This window comes from Salvelinus alpinus, chromosome 35 (genome assembly GCF_045679555.1).
Source record: "Salvelinus alpinus chromosome 35, SLU_Salpinus.1, whole genome shotgun sequence".
NCBI lineage: Eukaryota > Metazoa > Chordata > Actinopteri > Salmoniformes > Salmonidae > Salvelinus > Salvelinus alpinus.
In genome coordinates this window covers 15241305-15259938 of record NC_092120.1, presented here as the reverse complement: position 1 = coordinate 15259938, position 18634 = coordinate 15241305, and the positions used below count along the sequence as shown (strand labels likewise).

Here is an 18634-nt window from a genome sequence, read left to right as displayed (position 1 = left end):
TATGGTACTCCCACTAGCCCATGACTGCAGTGCTTTTAGATCTGTGGGAAGTAGTGGATGAGTGCACACTTCAGGGGGAAATACATATTGTTGAGAGACACCTTAGATTCTCCGCATTTCTCCTAAACTAAAGGCTACTCATGATGTATTGCTTGTTTGTTTTTTGCTTTTGACGCGCTTTGAGATTATGAAAACCGCTATAGAAATATAATAAATAAATTATGAAACTGTGCACTTGCGCACTCACCGACATGGATTCAAAGGATTGGATTAGTGTTAACATTGGCTAGAGGGAGTTTCCACCGCTGTTAAATTCATGACAGTGTGCAAGTGCACAATAAATGATCCCTCCCAGCAGAGTTTAAAAAGTATCCCCACTCATTCTGAGCCCACGGAGAGTCAATGAGGTAGCTAAGCAGGTTGACTTGTCTGTTGTTTCAGCAACAAAGGCAGGCCTTTTAGTGTCACGACTTCCGCCAAAGTCAGGTCCTCTCCTTGTTCGGGCGGCGTTCGGTGGTCGACGTCACCTGCTTTCTAGCCATCGCCGCTCCATTTTTCATGTATCCATTTGTTTTGTCTTGTTCCCCGCACACCTGGTTTTCATTCCCCAATCAATCTACATGTATTTATTCCTCTGTTCCCCATCATGTCTTTGTGGAAGATTGTTTGTGTTACGTGTACTTTGTATATTGTGAATTTTGTTACGCGCCAGACATTTGTCTATGTTCCGTGTTTTGGGCACGTTGTTTTGTGCTTTTTTGCAAGTTTACCGGAATAAAGAGTGCACCTGTTCAATTCACTCTGCTCTCCTGCACCTGACTTCGCCTCCAATACACATTCATTGACATTTAGTTTCCATTTAGATTACGAAACAAGGTTTCATAAGCAATTCATGAACGTTAGAGCCCCACTGAACACAATGACTCCCAAGTCATCACACCAATGGGTGTGCTGTACAATGGAGACACATCAAGGTAGATCATTTTAACTCATTCAGTAAAAAGACAAAACACATCAATCAAAACAAGCATGGTTACATTTCATAGGCAATTTCTATGTCAGCAAAACAAGTAGTCTCTTCTCCAGTGAAATGGGAGCTATCATTTATCATGAGAAAGAGCATCACAGCCATGCATTTATCATGACGGGCTCTTTTCCTCAGTGTCAGATGTAAACATACACAACTTTCCCTAAAAGGAAGGAGTCTGTTCCAACATCAATACAGAGCAGCCATTAGCTATTAAATCCCTCCATCACATAACAGCATACATGAGGAGAGAGATCCCATTAGCTCTGTTTGTTTCTAAACAGCTAATGCATCAGGAAGTGGTGCAGGCAGGCCCTGACTAATACAGCCTCAACAAGGGCTCATGCTGGGAGTGGCCGCAGCCAGTTGCCTGGTTTGACACTACAATATTTGGAAACTGTGAAACAAAAGTTTGGATGTTAAGGGGTGAATCCATTTTAGACCAGTGTGCATAACTTAAACAATCTCTTATTGATAGCAATGCATGATTTACATGAGTTATTGTGTACATATCCATACAAGTTAGGATTCAGCCCTCAGTTACTACAACATGCTGAGCATAATGCTGAAAGCATATACTCAAAAACAATAAAGACCCTAAACTATTATGCATCACTAGCCCCTAGTAGGGTCCTCGTATTCCATCCAGTAACTTCCAAGAAAAGAAAGCTAAGATTGATCTCGTGAAACAGAACCCCAAGGAGAGGTCAGGGCTGGGGGTCAAGAGCAGAGTGACACGGTGTCAAAAGAATTTTGTTCTCAATGTTCATAAACTGAACTTCAATTAAACTACTCTGTCTGTTACTAAGAATTTGTAAGGTTCTTATTAAAATGAAACAGACAGAGGCCAGTCTACCATAGTCAGCATGTTAATTTACGAAAGCTCTGCCCATCCTTACATGTACATTGGTTTATATACCTCTCATTTCGTCATAACTGTCCCTCCTCCTCTAAGACAATGACAATATAGTTCACAAGTCTTCTCCTTCTCATACATTGCCTGCCACCTGTTATACAATCTACTACAAGCCCAAGGTTTCTCCCCTCCCTGGGTGGAGACAGAATGTCCTGTAAGGAACACAGTAGTACAGCTTGTCTGTCGATAGCTCCTCTTATCATTTGTTTCACACTTGCACCCTGCTTACATACTAAAAAAGAACAAAAAGTCCTTGTTCTAATTCTGACTAAAACTACACACATCGGATTTAGATTTATGATTCTAATAAATTTCATACAATCATACAGTGACAGGTAAGATTTTTGTTAGTTATAGTTCTATGTTAAATGTATACATCATTTAGTCATTATTCATAAAAATCATAACACACGGGTTAGACCTCTGACCATGCTATTCAGCCTGTTGTTTCATAGGGATCAAGGGGCAGAGTCAGAAGACCTTTAGGCCAGTAGACCAGTCACTTCCCCTGTTACTGTAGGTGGTCTTGTGTGGCTCATTTGGTAAGAGTGTGGCACTAGTAACCTCAGGGTTGTTGTTCGATTCCTGCTGGGGTCACATATTCTAAAATGTATGCATAGTCTACTACAAATCGCTTTGGATTAAAACGTATACACTAAATTACATATATTATTATTATTATATAGTTTTACTGTAAAAATAGGAATCCCTGTTATAGACATGCATGCTGGACCAGGAAAAAAAACACTGCACATGATACTTATACTCGTTGATGTAAATTACTTAAGTAAAAATACTTGGGCGTTTTTTTTACTCCATACGTTTTCCCTGACACCTAAAATTACTCGTTATATTTTGAATGCTTAGCAAGACAGGGAAATGGTCTAATTCACACACTTATCAAGAGAACATCCCTGGTCATCCCTAATGCCTCTGATCTGGCAGACTCACCAAACACATGCTTCGTTATGTATGAGGGTTGGAGCGTGCCCCTGGCTATCCGTACATTTTAATAAAACAAGAAAATGGTGGAGTCTGGTTTGTTTCATGTAAGGAATTTGAAATGATGTATACATTTACTTTTAATACTTAAGTATATTTAAAAGCAGATACTTTCAGACTTTTACTCTCAAGTAGGATTTTACTGGGTGACTTTCACTTTGAGTTATTTTCTCTTAAGGTATCTTTACTTTTACTCAAGTGTGACAATTGGGTACTTCTTCCACCACTGCTTATACTGTACCAACCAAACTGCTTTAGAAATTACTTAAATCTTTTTTTATAAATCACTACACAATCAAACCATAACAGAACCAAAGTACCTGATTGAGCACTTAGTCCAGAGATATGAGCCCTTGTTAGTCCAGAGATATGAGCCCTTCTTGATGCAGAACATTGGTGCTTTGATTAAAGTGCTGCACAGATTTCATCCAGTAATGTAAAAATCCTAATATGATCTGCCCAGGATGAGTGTGTTGGCTCACCAAACCCTGTCTCATATAACCTAGAATCTAAACTAACTAATCTTGTCCAAGCCAGAATAGCAGGATCCTCGATGTACACCCCTGGACAGGATGCTAGTCTATCGCAAGGCCTTTCCCCCAATACATCTCCTTAATTAACAGTCTTCGGTATGACATGACCAAGGTTCAATCGCCCTACCTTCCAATCTCAGGGCATACGCTCTAACCACAAAGCCAATCCAAACTGATATGCTCCAATTAACGGGGAAACAGCATATTAGTTTGGATTGCAAGCTCGTATGTCTCACTTCCCCCCCCCATTGTGTTCTCCAATAGATCTACAGCTACGAGGATCTAATGAGCGACATCCCGGACGAGCGCTTCTACGAGCGTCTGGACTGGAACGGCAGCAAGAAGACCAAGGACCTGCAGGACGGCTCCATCTACATCCTGAACGTGACGTGGAACGACACGGGCACCTACCGCTGCATCTTCAACCGCACCCTCATCTTCACCTCCTTCAAGTTCCACAACGACACCACCAAGATCGTCCACCTCAACGTGGTGCCAAGACGTGAGGCGTTGGCTTTAGGGTTCACAGGGTTAGGCTTAGGTCTAGACAAATGAGCACATGCAAATGAACACACACACAAACAGTATAGTAGACACACACCCTCATCTGGGGATAGGGAGAGAGGAGGGGAGAGAGAGAGGGTGGAAGAGAGGGAAATAGTACACTAAGATCACCCTCGTGAAATTAGTGCCATGACATAGGCTTACTTACACCCTGTATATGGAGGGGGACGAGTTGGAGGGGAGAGAGGGTGGTGGGGTAGCGGGGTAGAGGGAGGGAAGGAAGGGAAGAGAGGACAGGAGTTGACCGACACTCAATGTCCATGCCTGAATTGACAAAAGTGGCAATATTGTCCAAGCGGATGATGAACAAGGTGCATGAGTTATACGATTTTGATTTAGGGTCAGATGGTAGGTTGGACCATGTTCCAAAATGTAAGCATTGATATCAAAATCAAGGATATATGACAAAGGGACGAACAGGAAACAGTCATACATCTCATTATCTACACAGCTGTTGATGGATGGTAAGTAGTAGTAGCCCTGTCACAGAAGCGGCCACAGCTGTCATTAAGTCTCATATCTCCCAATCCAAAGGCTCAGCCACAGCCACGCCAATGATTATCCAACAAATCACTGTCAATGACAGCTGACCATTAAGTAGATACTGTATCAAAAAAGACACACAGTAGAGATATAGTCGTGGCCAAAAGTTGAGAATGACACATTCATTTTCACAAAATCTGCTGCCTCAGTTTGTATGATGGCAATTTGCATATACTCCAAAATGTTATGAAGAGTGATCAGATGAATTGCAAATGAACTGAATCCCAAAAAACATTTCCACTGCATTTCAGCCCCGCCACAAAGGACCAGCTGACATCATGTCAGTGATTGTCTCGTTAACACAGGTGTGAGTGTTGACGAGGACAAGGCTGGAGATCACTCTGTTATGCTGATTGAGTTCGGATAACAGACTGGAAGCTTCAAAAGGAGGGTGGTGCTTGGAATCATTGTTCTTCCTCTGTCGACCATGGTTACCTGCAAGGAAACACGTGCCGTCATCATTGCTTTGCACAAAAAGGGCTTCACAGGCAAGGATATTGCTGCCAGTAAGATTGCACCTAAATCAACCATTTATCGGATCATCAAGAACTTCAAGGAGAGCGGTTCAATTGCTGTGAAGAAGGCTTCAGGGCGCCCAAGAAAGTCCAGCAAGCGGAAGGACCATCTCCTAAAGTTGATTCAGCTGCGGGATCGGGGCACCACCAGTACAGAGCTTGCTCAGGAATGCCAGCAGGCAGGCAGGTGTGAGTGCATCTGCACGCACAGTGAGGCAAAGACTTTTGGAGTATGGCCTGGTGTCAAGAAGGGCAGCAAAGAAGCCACTTCTCTCCAGGAAAAACATCAGCGACAGACTGATATTCTGCAAAAGGTACAGGGATTGGACTGCTGAGGACTGGGGTAAAGTCATTTTCTCTGATGAATCTCCTTTCCGATTGTTTGCGGCATCCGGAAAAAAAGCTTGTCCGGAGAAGACAAGGTGAGCGCTACCATCAGACCTGTGTCATGCCAACAGTAAAGCATCCTGAGACCATTCATGTGTAGGGTTGCTTCTCAGCCAAGGGAGTGGGCTCACTCACAATTTTGCCTAAGAACACAGCCATGAATAAAGAATGGTACCAACACATCCTCTGAGAGCAATTTCTCCCAACCATCCAGGAACAGTTTGGTGACGAACAATGCCTTTTCCAGCATGATGGAGCACCTTGCCATAAGGCAAAAGTGATAACTAACTGGCTCGGGGAACATGGCCAGGAAACTCCCCAGACCTTAATCCCATTGAGAACTTGTGGTCAATCCTCAAGAGGCGGGTGGACAAACAAAACCCCACAAATTCTGACAAACTCCAAGCATTGATTATGCAAGAATGGACTGCCATCAGTCACGATGTGGCCCAGAAATTAATTGACAGCATGCCAGGGCAGATTGCAGAGGTCTTGAACAAGAAGGGTCAACACTGCAAATATTGACTCTTTGATTCAACTTCATGTAATTGTCAATAAAAGCCTTTGACACTTATGAAATGCTTGTAATTATACTTCACTATTCCATAGTAACATCTGACAAAAATATCTAAAGACACTGAAGCAGCAAACTTTGTGGAAACTAATATTGGTGTCATTCTCAACTTTTGGCCATGACTGTACATTGATACAGTGCCTTCAGAATGTATTCACACCCCTTGAATTTTTCCACATTGTGTTATTTAAAATATATCACTATAATAAGTCACTGGCCTACACACAATACCCCATAATGTCAAAATGGAATCATGTTTTTTTTTTTATTCTACAAATACATTTAAAAAATGAAAAGCTAAAATGTTTTGAATCATTAAGCCTAAACAAGTCACGTAATACATTTCATGGACTCTGTGTGCAAAAATAGTGTTTAACATTTTTTATTTATTTCACCTTTATTTAACCAGGTAGGCCAGTTGAGAACAAGTTCTCATTCACAACTGCGACCTGGCCAAGACAAAGCAAAGTGACAAAAAACAACACAGTTACACATGGGATTAACAAAAGTACAGTCAATAACACAATAGAAAAATCTATATTTGCAATTCTTTCCAGTCAGTGGCAGCAGAGAACTGGAAGGAAAGGCGACCAAAGTGGGTGTTGGCTTTGGGGATGACCAGTGAGATATACTTGCTGGAGTGCGTGCTACGGGTGGGTGCTGCTATGGTGACCAGTGAGCTGAGATAATGCGGGGCTTTACCTAGCAAAGACTTATAGATGACCTGGAGCCAGTGGGTCTGGCGACATATATCATAGCGAGGGCCAGCCGACGAGAGCATGAAGGTCACAGTGGTGGGTGGTAAATGGGGCTTTGGTGACAAAACGGATGGCACTGTGATAGACTGCATCCAGTTTGCTGAGTAGAGTGTTGGAGGCTATTTTGTAAATTACATCGCCGAAGTCAAGGATCGGCAGGATAGTCAGTTTTATGAGGGCATGTTTGGCAGCATGAGTGAAGGAGGCTTTGTTGCGAAATAGGAAGCCGATTCTAGATTACATTTTGTATTGGAGATGCTTAATATGAGTCTGGAAGGAGAGTTTACAGTCTAGCCAGACACCTAGGTATTTGTAGTTGTCCACATATTCTAAGTCAGAACCGTCCAGAGTAGTGATGCTAGTCGGGCGGGCGGGTGCGGGCAGCAATCGGTTGAAGAGCATGCATTTAGTTTTGCTTGCATTTAAGAGCAGTTGGAGACCACGAAAGGAGTGTTGTATGGCATTGAAGCTCGTTTGTAGGTTTGTTAACACAGTGTCCAAAGAAAGGCCAGATGTATACAGAATGGTGTCGTCTGCGTAGAGGTGGATCAAGGAATCACCCGCAGCAAGAGTGACATGATTTTTGAATAACTACCACATATCCGTATGCCACATACAGATAATTGTAAGGTCCCTCAGTTGAGCAGTGAATTTCACACACAGATTCAACCACAAAGACCAGGGTGGTTTTCCAATGCCTTTCAAAGAAGGGCACATATTGAAGGGAAAAAAGTAGACATTGAATATCTCTTTGAGCATGGTAAAGTTATTAATTACAACTTGGATGGTGTATCCCAGTCACTACAAAGATACAGGCGTCCTTCCTAACTCAGTTGCCAGAGAGGAAGGAAACCGCTCAGGGATTTCACCATGCCAATAGTGACTTTAAAACAGTTACAGAGTTTGTAGGCTGTGATAGGAAAAAACTGAGGTTTGATCAACAACATTGCAGTTACTTTACAATACTTACCTAAATGTGAAAAGAAGGAAGCCTGTACAGTATAACAAATATTCCAAAACATGCATCCTGTTTGCGATAAGGCACTAAAGTAAAACTGCCAAAAAATGTGGCAAAGGAATGAACTTTATGTCCTGAGTACAATTATGTTTGGGGCAAATCCAACACAACACATCACGGAGTACCACTATTCATATTTTCAAGCATAGTGGTGGCTGCATCATGTCACGGGTATGATTATCCCCGGCAAGGACTAGCAAGTTTTTAGGATAAACATAATAGAGCTAAGCACAGGCAAAATCCTGGAGGAAAACCTGGTTCAGTCTGCTTTCCAACAGAATTCACTTTTCAGCAGGACAATAACCTAAAACACAAGGCCAAATATATACTGGAGTTGCTTACCAAGACGTCATTGAATATTCCTGTGTGGATTAGTTACATTTTTGACTTAAAATTGGCTTGGAAATCTATGGCAAGACTTGAAAATAGCTGTCTAGCAATGATCAACAACCAATTTGACAGAGCTCGAAGATTAAAAAAAATATTAAATGGGAAATGATTGTACAATCCAGGTGTGCAAAGCTCTTATAGACTTCCCCAGAAAGACTCACAGCAGTAACCACTGCCAAAGGTGTATTGACTCAGGGGTGTGAATACATATGTACAGGTAAATTAGCTATTTCTGTATTTAATTTTCAATAAATTTCCAAACATTTCTAGAAACAAGTTTTCACTTTGTCATTATGGTGTATTGTGTCAATGGGTCAAAAAATTGTGTATTGTGTCAAAAAATGTAATCCTAATTTGAATTCACGCTGTAACACAACAAAATGTGGAATAAGTCAAGGGGTATGAATACATAGAGACCTACTGTACTGCTTTAACGGACCTGCATTCGGATGAAGGATCTTTCTCAAGAGAGGAGCGGTCAGACTCCCAAGAGCTAAATTGCTTTCATAATCCTAAGTAATATTTTAAAAGCTCCCACAACGGTCGATGCAGTGTCTCTAGAACGTTGGGTTTAGCAGCAAGCTTAGTCAGCTCACCCACTACTTGAGGTCATTCCAACAGTTTTAGTTGAGATTAATGTTGAACTTGAAAAACTGGGCCATTTCCAGTGAAACACTGAACCCTTGTGGATGTCTGAGGATAATTGGTTCATCATGTTTTATGAGGCATCAGAAATTCAGAAACCTGTATATTTTCATTGAAATAGCTTCTTATTAATTAACTAAGCCCAAGGCGGTCTCCTTCTTAACCCCTCCTCTCTCTAGTGACCAGGGGGATAGCGTCCATCTTGTCCGAGGTGATGATGTATGTCACCATCGTTGGGCTGCAGGTATGGCTGGTGGTGGAGATGATTTACTGCTACAGGAAGATATCAGCGCAAGGCGAGGAAGCATTGAGAGAGAGCGCGTGAGTAGACACAAACACACACACCGGTCCAATTCATCGCAGACACACGCACAAGAGCACACACTTAAACACTTTTTCCTCAATCTTCCTCTGAAAATATTTTCTTGCTATGTAATTACCTAGCTAAAACTGTTACTTTCTAACTGCCTCTCTCCGTACTCCTTCTAACTGCCTCTCTCCGTACTCCTTCTAACTGCCTCTCTCCGTACTCTTTCTAACTGCCTCTCTCCGTACTCTTTCTAACTGCCTCTCTCCGTACTCTTTCTAACTGCCTCTCTCCGTACTCTTTCTAACTGCCTCTCTCCGTACTCTTTCTAACTGCCTCTCTCCGTACTCTTTCTAACTGCCTCTCTCCGTACTCTTTCTAACTGCCTCTCTCCGTACTCTTTCTAACTGCCTCTCTCCGTACTCTTTCTAACTGCCTCTCTCCGTACTCTTTCTAACTGCCTCTCTCCGTACTCTTTCTAACTGCCTCTCTCCGTACTCTTTCTAACTGCCTCTCTCCGTACTCTTTCTAACTGCCTCTCTCCGTACTCTTTCTAACTGCCTCTCTCCGTACTCTTTCTAACTGCCTCTCTCCGTACTCTTTCTAACTGCCTCTCTCCGTACTCTTTCTAACTGCCTCTCTCCGTACTCTTTCTAACTGCCTCTCTCCGTACTCTTTCTAACTGCCTCTCTCCGTACTCTTTCTAACTGCCTCTCTCCGTACTCTTTCTAACTGCCTCTCTCCGTACTCTTTCTAACTGCCTCTCTCCGTTCTCTTTCTAACTGCCTCTCTCCGTACTCTTTCTAACTGCCTCTCTCCGTACTCTTTCTAACTGCCTCTCTCCGTACTCTTTCTAACTGCCTCTCTCCGTACTCTTTCTAACTGCCTCTCTCCGTTCTCTTTCTAACTGCCTCTCTCCGTTCTCTTTCTAACTGCCTCTCTCCGTTCTCTTTCTAACTGCCTCTCTCTGTTCTCTTTCTAACTGCCTCTCTCTGTTCTCTTTCTAACTGCCTCTCTGCCCCCCTCTCTTATTCCTCACCTCTCTCTCTCACAGGGCGGAGTACTTAGCTATAGCTTCAGAGAGTAAAGAGAATTGTGCAATGGTGGCAGTAACCGAATAGCACTGGTAGGTTTCCCCTACTACTAATCCAGAACTGGACTCTTGGCCGTTCATTGTCTGTTATTTCCTTTACTCTTGTTCTGTCACTGATGGGAACTCATATCAGCACCCAGAACCAAATCACCTACATTTTAAAGGGGAAGTTCGGGATTTTACAACTTGATATTAGATGGTTTCTCCCCCTAAAATAAAACGTCCCCTTTAAGGTGGTCACAAAAGAATAGTGGATTCATGGCATCTATGTTTTCTTACAAGTTTTGTTTTCATTTCAGGTTAAAGAATGGCTCCAAACGACCATTAGCTCTCGATAGCCCTTCAACACTTCTCCACTTCACCCCTTCTTCCATTATGACACCATCTCATTATGACACCATCTCATTGTGACACCATCTCATTACCCCATCCAGGAGGACAAGCAGCCAAGAGGCTTGTCCAGAGAACAGATGGATGAGAAGTGAAACAGCCAATGAAAAAAAAGGACATATGCTGTATATTTGCATTTAAATACAGTAGTGTACCATCTAGCAGTACTATAATATCAAAGAGAGTTGTATATACAGTACGTATGGTTAATTATGCAATCCAAATCTTCATTATAATACTCCTACATTATATTAAGTTAGTATTGTACATTAAGAATAGCTGCATGTGTAGTGATACATCCTAACCATGGGCATTAATATGTTTCTTAAGGTCAATTTCAGGATTCTAAAGTGTGCTTGTATCAAAGCAATTAGAGGTCAGAACTCAACTGCAATCTGACACAATGGCTTCAGTAGCCGGTCTTGATCAGACCTTCAATGGCTATTATGCGCAGATCCAGACTAGCCTACCGGTATATTCAAAAGCATTCCAATAAAACCTTAAGTTATGCATTCAGGTTAATGAAATGAGTACCCTGAGGAGTAGTAGCCTAACACACGGTTGACTAGCTGGGAGTACTGGATTGTACACATCCAGAGCAACTATTTCTGTTTGACAACATCTGTCTACCCTTTAAAGGTTAAAGCATTAATGATCTAGTAATGTTACCAATAGTCTTCCTCTTTTTTTGGGACAGGGATAACTCTCTCAAACTTAAAAAGTACATTAGGATCAGGGTAAATTCACTATCCAGTGTCTAGTATAGGACAGTAGAATGCCTGTACATACTGTAGATAGAGGACTGTAGCTAACTATTTATCAATGCAATGGAATCATTTTCACGTAACCGGTGATTTGCTTATGTCAGACGATTTAAGGTAATTAACATGGTCAATTCCTCAAAGCTATAATTATCCACCAATGTATCCTTCTAGAAAGTGTCACATTATAGCAGTGCCATTTTAAAATGTTGAAACTATCATTCTACCGTTGTGACTGGAAACCTCAATATGCAACATCCATACATTATACATATATTTATTGCAGTATAATTGTATTCTCTCCATATTTCATTAATGCTTTACTTGCTAGATTTTCCTTACCATATTTACAACAAACAAGGGCTTGTGATATTAGCTACCATTTTACTGCCGTGGGAAACTACCACAATTTGTCCAGTGTGCCTAGAGCAGGAATGTCTGTGACTGGTCGAATACCTGAAACGGTTTAGACAAGACGCTAAACTGGTTTAAAACAAGTTATTTAATGAAGATACCTAATGTGAGCAGAAACTATACTATATACAGTGTTGGCTTAGTGCTCATATCAATCAGTCCCTATGGAGCAGAATACAGTGAGTTGCTATTGAAAACTGACATCCCTGTCGTTCCTATTTGGCAGTCAATTCTGAATTATACCTCCAGGGGCAGCATAACACTGCCTAATGTGGACTGCCATCTTGCATGCATACTTTCTTGTATAATTTCATTGGGATCTGGGTTTGCTACATTTGAAGTACAGAAAAGTGAAAGAATAATAGGATTGTTATCACATGATAACTGCCACAAATGCTCATTCTGTAGAATTAATGTTCAAGATTCTGAATTATTCAAAATTCCTTTTAAAAACCTTGACGCCGATTTGGTCAGGTTAGAGTTTCTATTCGCCTTTCACAGAACTTCAACATTAAATAGCGGAATATGTTGGAAAAAACAACAGCCTTAAAACAGGGAATAATCTACTTCTGCTGTAATTAAAAATGTTTACTGAAGAGAGCTGTTCCAGTTCACATTACTATGGAAATGTTGCTTGCCAAAACAGTCAGCTTTATACCATAATACAATTGTCATGTGATAATGGAGTAGGCTTTATGTCTGGTTTATTAAATCAAAACAATCTCTACCTTGTCAGATTTTTATATTTGTGGGAAATGTTTGTGGGAACTTCTCGGTCTCTGACAAGCAAGACCCTCTTTCGCGCGCAGAGAGAAATAGACAGACAGAGTGTAATAATATCATCTAAAGAGCATAGGGCTACTGAAGTGTGGGACATAAATGGCCTGTTGTTCTGGCATGCAGTCACATGTTGTATGGCTGTCACTGTGCTGTGGCTAACCTCATGATAGAGTACCTGACTGGAAACTGGTGATGTCACAGTGATGTAACATTTCCAGGATAATTGACGGGCTCACTGGGAGTCAGGGGGATCAGATAGCCGATATTGTAGTCTGTTGACCATGAACGACTTCGGCAGTGGTCAAACACAAACTTTCCCTTATGACCTTTCAAACCGCTTTAATTGACAACTCCCAAATATACTTTAATATAATGTACAAGGTGCCTGAGGGTGGCCTTACAGTTAAGGGCCCTGCACATATACGTTCTCCCCCCCATTCTAGCTTTGACTCGACTGATAGCTACGTTGAGGAATTTTTTTAACGTTCTATGCCTGTGATATGTGGCTGTCCCACCTAGCTATCTTAAGATGAATGCACTAAGTTGCTCTGGATAAGAGCGTCTGCTAAATGACTAAAATGTTAATTGTACGTATCCTGGCGACTACCAGCCCTACACCGCATCTCCTTTCTCTCAGTCCCCCCTTTATTAACAGAGAAGGTATGAAATTAACAAACAAACACAGGAGAGTTCAAGTTGTCTCCTTTAAAAAAAAAACGACAAAGTTTGAAGTTCCCCATCAACTAACGTGTCCTCTGAAGCTCAGATGGTACAGCATGGCGCTTGCAACGCCGGAACAGTGGGTTCGATTCCCGGGACCACTCGTAGGTATAACGAATGACTACGTTGCTTTGGGTGAAAGCATCTACTAAATGACATATTATGATATATTATCTAATACGCTAAGCAGTATGACCGCCCTTCAACCTAGAGAGATAGCAGGCCAGATCAATTCCTGTGACATGAATAGATTGCAACAGTGTCTCCTGCTCCTTGGTAATGATGTAGGCCAGTAGATCAACTGTGTTTCTAGGTCAATTGACAGTATCGATCTACATGGACTTTGTCTGAAGTCGCTGTTATTGGCAGACATCTAAAATCAATGAAATGCTTTGCCTCAACAGGTCAAAGCAACAGATCAGCTTGAATTTGGACAAGCTGGGAAGTCAGAAAGATGACATAATTACACCGACTGTTTTTAAATACTTTTTAGTTCAACTTTTTATGAAAATGGTTAACATGACACACACACTTTAAAAAAATAACTCTTCATTTCTCTCCAGGGCATTGTGTACAATCAAATCGTTTACAGTACATTTGCTCCCCGCGACCCCCATCCCCCCTCTCCTACCTGACCCTAATAAATATAGTAAATCCTTTGATCACTCACTGTTTGGCCGTGCACAGCAAGGCTCACACACTTCCACAGGCGAGAGACGGAAGGAGAAAGGGGGGTAGGGAGCACAACGAGGAAAGAGAGAGAGGGGAAGAGTGCACGAGACAATAGGAGGGAGGTTGAAAAGGAAAATAATTAGGAAAAGAGAAGATGGTTTATGACAGTGGGGGGGGGGAATCAGAGGGGGGGGTGCAGAAAAGAAAATTAGATGCCCTTTCGAAAAACAAAAACAATAAGAAACAGGATAGACTACAAAATAAAGATATAAAATGAAAAGGAATAACATCAATTTGAACTCAAACACAGTACTGCAATAGTTTCCCTTTATCTTTTTCCGGGCCTAGACTTCTGGTTGGTCCTTTCTAAGTCCAGTCCACACTAGAAAGTCACTAGTTTATTGCATCCCTCTGTTAACCTGGTCTACGGAGTCTGCGTCCCAAACGGCACATAATTTCCTATGTAGTGCACCACACTATAAAAGGGAATAGGGTGTTATTTGGAACGCAGACTGGTCTACAGAGTACAGTCAGTAACCCTGAAACACTTCAAGTCCGATCCAATAATACAATTAGGAAGTTGACCAAGTGCGGAAAACAAACAACAAAAAAACTCAGACAAAAACAAACTCAATCATACTAATCTTAATAATACCAAATGTAACAGTGACGATGTGACGTTGAGGACACTTCTTTCTAACACATGTCAGTCTTCTTCTCCAAATCCAGATCTTTGCTTGCTTGTCTCATTTTGCCCTAAACACACTTTAGTGATATACTACTTTTTACACATTCAAAAGTAGTATAATCACCAAATATCATTATTGCTATGACCAGGAAATATAAAATATTCACTTTACAGCTCTTTCTTGGTCCGTGCTGAAGTATTAACACAGAGCATATAGGAGAAAAAAAAAGAAAAAAAATCACTCGTATTGAGAGCGGGACAGGACTTTTCGAAATCAAAGTCGTGTTAAATAAATACTGTAATGGTCTGGCGCGCACACTCATCATTCGCTCTCTCAATTCTCAAAACAACCCAGTCACCCTCAAAAAGACAGCTAATGAAAGAAAACGAGCTAGTAGAGGATTTAGGAGTCTTTTTGTATTATTCACACCTGAAAATGAAAAAAATGTAGTCTTGTTTTGAAATGACTCTCCCCTAGCAGAGGACGGACTGCTTTTGTAAGAGATCAAGCCTTTAAGATGGAAGCTGCTGATCCCAGATGGATGGAGAGAAAGAGAGAGAAAGAAAGAACGACAAATAGTTGGATTACAGAAAGTCTCCTGTATCTATCAGAGCTTTCCCCTCTCTCGTCCTTCTCTCGTCCCTCTCTCCTCATGTGTCCCTCATTTCCAGAGGCTCAAGGGGGACTTAGCTGAGCGGACCCCTCACACCGAGGCACATAAGTCCCCTAGGCTGGCTTCAGCTGGGAACAGAGCCATAGCTGTTTCTCAGGGCTGGGAAAGCTCCCAATTTCCATCCATTTTGAAACGCAAAGTTAATCCAGGTTGGCCCATTTTGAGAAATGCAGTCGGACCAAGTCAATCCATTTTGAAATGCTTTGGACCCTGAGTCTGTCCATTTGAAATGCAGCAGCAGGGCTGCACATGTTGAAATGCAGTCGATCGTCTGTCTTTCTTGAAAACGTCTCTTGGATTCTCAGGCAGGGGAGATGGTTCAGGGAGAGCAGCATGGTTGGGTTGCATGTGAGGAGCGGATGGTACTATACAAACTGGCCAGCCGTTAGCCCTGACTGTGGGAGATATGGTTGGCTCACCATGCTATGTTATTGCTGTAGTCCTGAAGACATTCCCAGTCTAACTGTCTGGACGTGAGAGGTGGTGGTGACTATGGAAGGTGGAACTTTGCCATTGCAGGTTACTCAAGACTGAGGTGTGGGGATTTATGGGTAGCGTAGTCCCAAAGGTCCTTCACCCCCCAACCCCATTGCAGGTTGCTCAATCTGAGGTGTGGGGAGTTATGGGTAGTGAAGGTCCCCTACAGGTAATTCCCACTCCCCCCACATCTCTCCCTGTCTGTTTTGAATAGAGAAGCAGGAGTGGAGCTTGGGGGTCGGGTGAGAGTGAGTCACTCTCCCTGATTGGCCCAGCCGAACCCTCCCCCTCTGGCCACCCCCCCCCATGGTCTATTCATACCCACTTGAGGGCTGGTGAGGGCTGGAGGGTGGAGGATCAGTGCTCAGTGAGAGACTCCGAAGTGGGGTTCGAAGGGGGATCCTGCTGGACTTCTGGAGTGACGACGCCACGGTGGAGCTTTTCCAACGACTGTTTCATCTGAGGGAGAGAGACAGAGTACAGAGAGACAGAGGACAGAGAGGCGGAGGAGGCTAATGTCATTACGACAGCCATGATGACTCATTCACGAATAACAGTGAAGCCGTTTGTAAGCCTTGTGTACGCTTTGTAAATGATGTGCGCACATAGAAAGTAAACACACACACACACACACACACACCTGGTCTAGCAGAGTGACTGAGGATTGGAGGATCTGTTGCCATTTGCCCAGCTGGGCCTGGTGGATCTGTCTCTGGAGCTGCAACACCTGGGCCCACTCTCCTGCAGACTGGGGTAGAGGACTGGATGGAGAGAAGAAGAATGAGAGGGAGGGAGAGAAGAGGAGTTAGTTCACATGCTAGAAATGCAGCGCTGGTAGTAAGTAATATCCAATGAAAGTGTTGGCTTGTTCTTGAGCAACGGAAGAGAACAAAACTAAATCATAGAACAAAACAGTGGGAATCAGAGGTGCATTTAGTTGTAGTTTAAATCTAGTTTTAAATCAAAAGGGGAATAGGACAGTGTCACCTCTGATGGGTAAGTAGTAATGACTATAATATAAAGATGTACCCTGGTTGGGTTACCTGTCAGACAGAGAGAAGGAGTGCCACGTCTCCAGCGTGTGCGCAGCTCTCTCCAGAGAATACAGCTTGTAAAACAAGAGCATGTTGAGGGCCACCAACACCACCAGACTACAGGAGAGAAAGAGAGAGGAGAGGTGATAGAACAAACAGCAGAGAAAGAAAAGAGAGGGTAAATGTATTGCCATAAGTATAGGCCAAAAACAGAGGGAGCGAGACTAGGTTATGAATAAAGGGACAACATTCAGGAATGAGAACTCGAGGAGGAATGGGAAAAGTGGTTGTACAACTCAAACTGTACACACACACACAAACGCTTTTGGACAACAAATCATACTACATCATATGGCAGAGCAGACTTCACAACACTGAACATGTCATTCGACAAGACATTGACGATTATTATACGGTACCTGACACAGATCCTATGCACATGAAGCGATAGAGAAAGAGAGAGAGAGAAAGAGAGGCAGCGGGAGGCTGTTAGTAAGCAGAGGAGATATTCATTCCATTGAACCCCCTCCCAAACACTTTGACGACATGGATTACAGAAAGACAAAACAAGCATTCAGACTCATTTGTACCCTAGTGGAACTCACATACTGTGGTGGTTACGGTAACGCTACAGGGATGAGAGGCCCCGAAAACACTTTCACAATCACTCACAAAAGGTCCAATCCCAACTTGAGTTTAGTGTAGGTTATGTATTGATGTCAAATGGGAGAATTGTGTGAAATGTGCGTATCTCAAGTATGGATTCATCCTAAAGCTCTCTGACAAGCTCATAAACTGGACAAGATCAGGCCATTGATCCTTCCCTTGGTTTACTCCTACTAAGGGACAGGGGAAACGATCAACAATCAGTGTTTCTTTTCATGCACGCCGAGAGGTCGGTACTCACATGAAGCTGACTATGAGCAGTATGGTAGAGATGCTGCTGCCTCCGCCACGCCACCGCTCTCCGTGCTTATACTGACCACCTGGTCAAAAGGGAAACAAGTGACTTATTGCCAGAAGAGCCTGGATGCAGTTCCAAATCACACCACCAGATGTCAGTGTATAATGCAAAGCGGAGCACCACTGGCATCTGACATTTAGTTGTATGAATTATCATAAACCTGGAGACAAAGAAGTTTGATTGACACGAGGTGAACATTGAACTCTTCTTGACAATCTTTTATATGGGTCTTATTTATTAGTCATCAAACGGAAGAAAATTTACTGAAAAAGGGAGCGACTATGTTTCAGAGTGCCCTAATCAATACAACCTCCTGACATCACCACGACCCTGTTGACTCACCCGCCTCTCTCCGCTCCTCTCCCATCCCTCGGTCCCCGCGCTCTCCACCTCCCGCGCCCCCTCCCTCTCTCTCCCGGTCCCCCGGGCGCCGGGAGCAGGTGCGTTTGCGTCGCCGCATGGCCGGGGGTGTCTTGGCAGAGTCTGCCCCCACCACATCCCCAGAGGTCACCACTGACACCTCAGACTGGAGCAGGGTCTCCAGCTTACACACCTCACTCTCTGATAGGGAGGGAGAGACAGAGAGAGAGAGAGAGAGGGAGAGAGAGAGAGAGAGACAGGGGGGGAGAGAGGGAGGGAGAGACAGAGAGAGAGGGAGGGAGAGACAGACAGGGAGGGAGAGAGGGAGGGAGAGACAGAGAGGGAGGGACAGAGAGGTAGGGAGAGAGGGAGACAGGGAGAGAGAGACAGGGAGAGAGAGACAGGGAGAGAGAGACAGGGAGAGAGAG

The 18634-nt window shown here is 43.0% G+C and overlaps 1 protein-coding gene and 1 pseudogene across 4 annotated transcripts in view; one reads left to right on the top strand and one right to left on the bottom strand.

The window, feature by feature from the left end:
• The window catches only part of LOC139564103 (sodium channel regulatory subunit beta-1-like), a 63475-nt pseudogene that overhangs the window by 13537 nt on the left and 31304 nt on the right, over positions 1-18634 (top strand).
• Positions 13811-18634, bottom strand: part of LOC139564044 (protein Aster-A-like) — a 31959-nt gene continuing 27135 nt past the window's right edge. For all 4 annotated transcript variants that reach the window (XM_071383243.1, XM_071383245.1, XM_071383242.1 and 1 more), the window contains 5 exons: positions 18189-18407; positions 17790-17868; positions 16892-16999; positions 16489-16609; positions 13811-16307 (listed from right to left, as the gene is read on the bottom strand). In XM_071383243.1, coding sequence (XP_071239344.1) covers positions 16206-16307; positions 16489-16609; positions 16892-16999; positions 17790-17868; positions 18189-18407 — 629 coding nt within the window. In that variant the 3' untranslated portion in view covers positions 13811-16205. The remainder of the gene's footprint in view (positions 16308-16488; positions 16610-16891; positions 17000-17789; positions 17869-18188; positions 18408-18634) is intronic.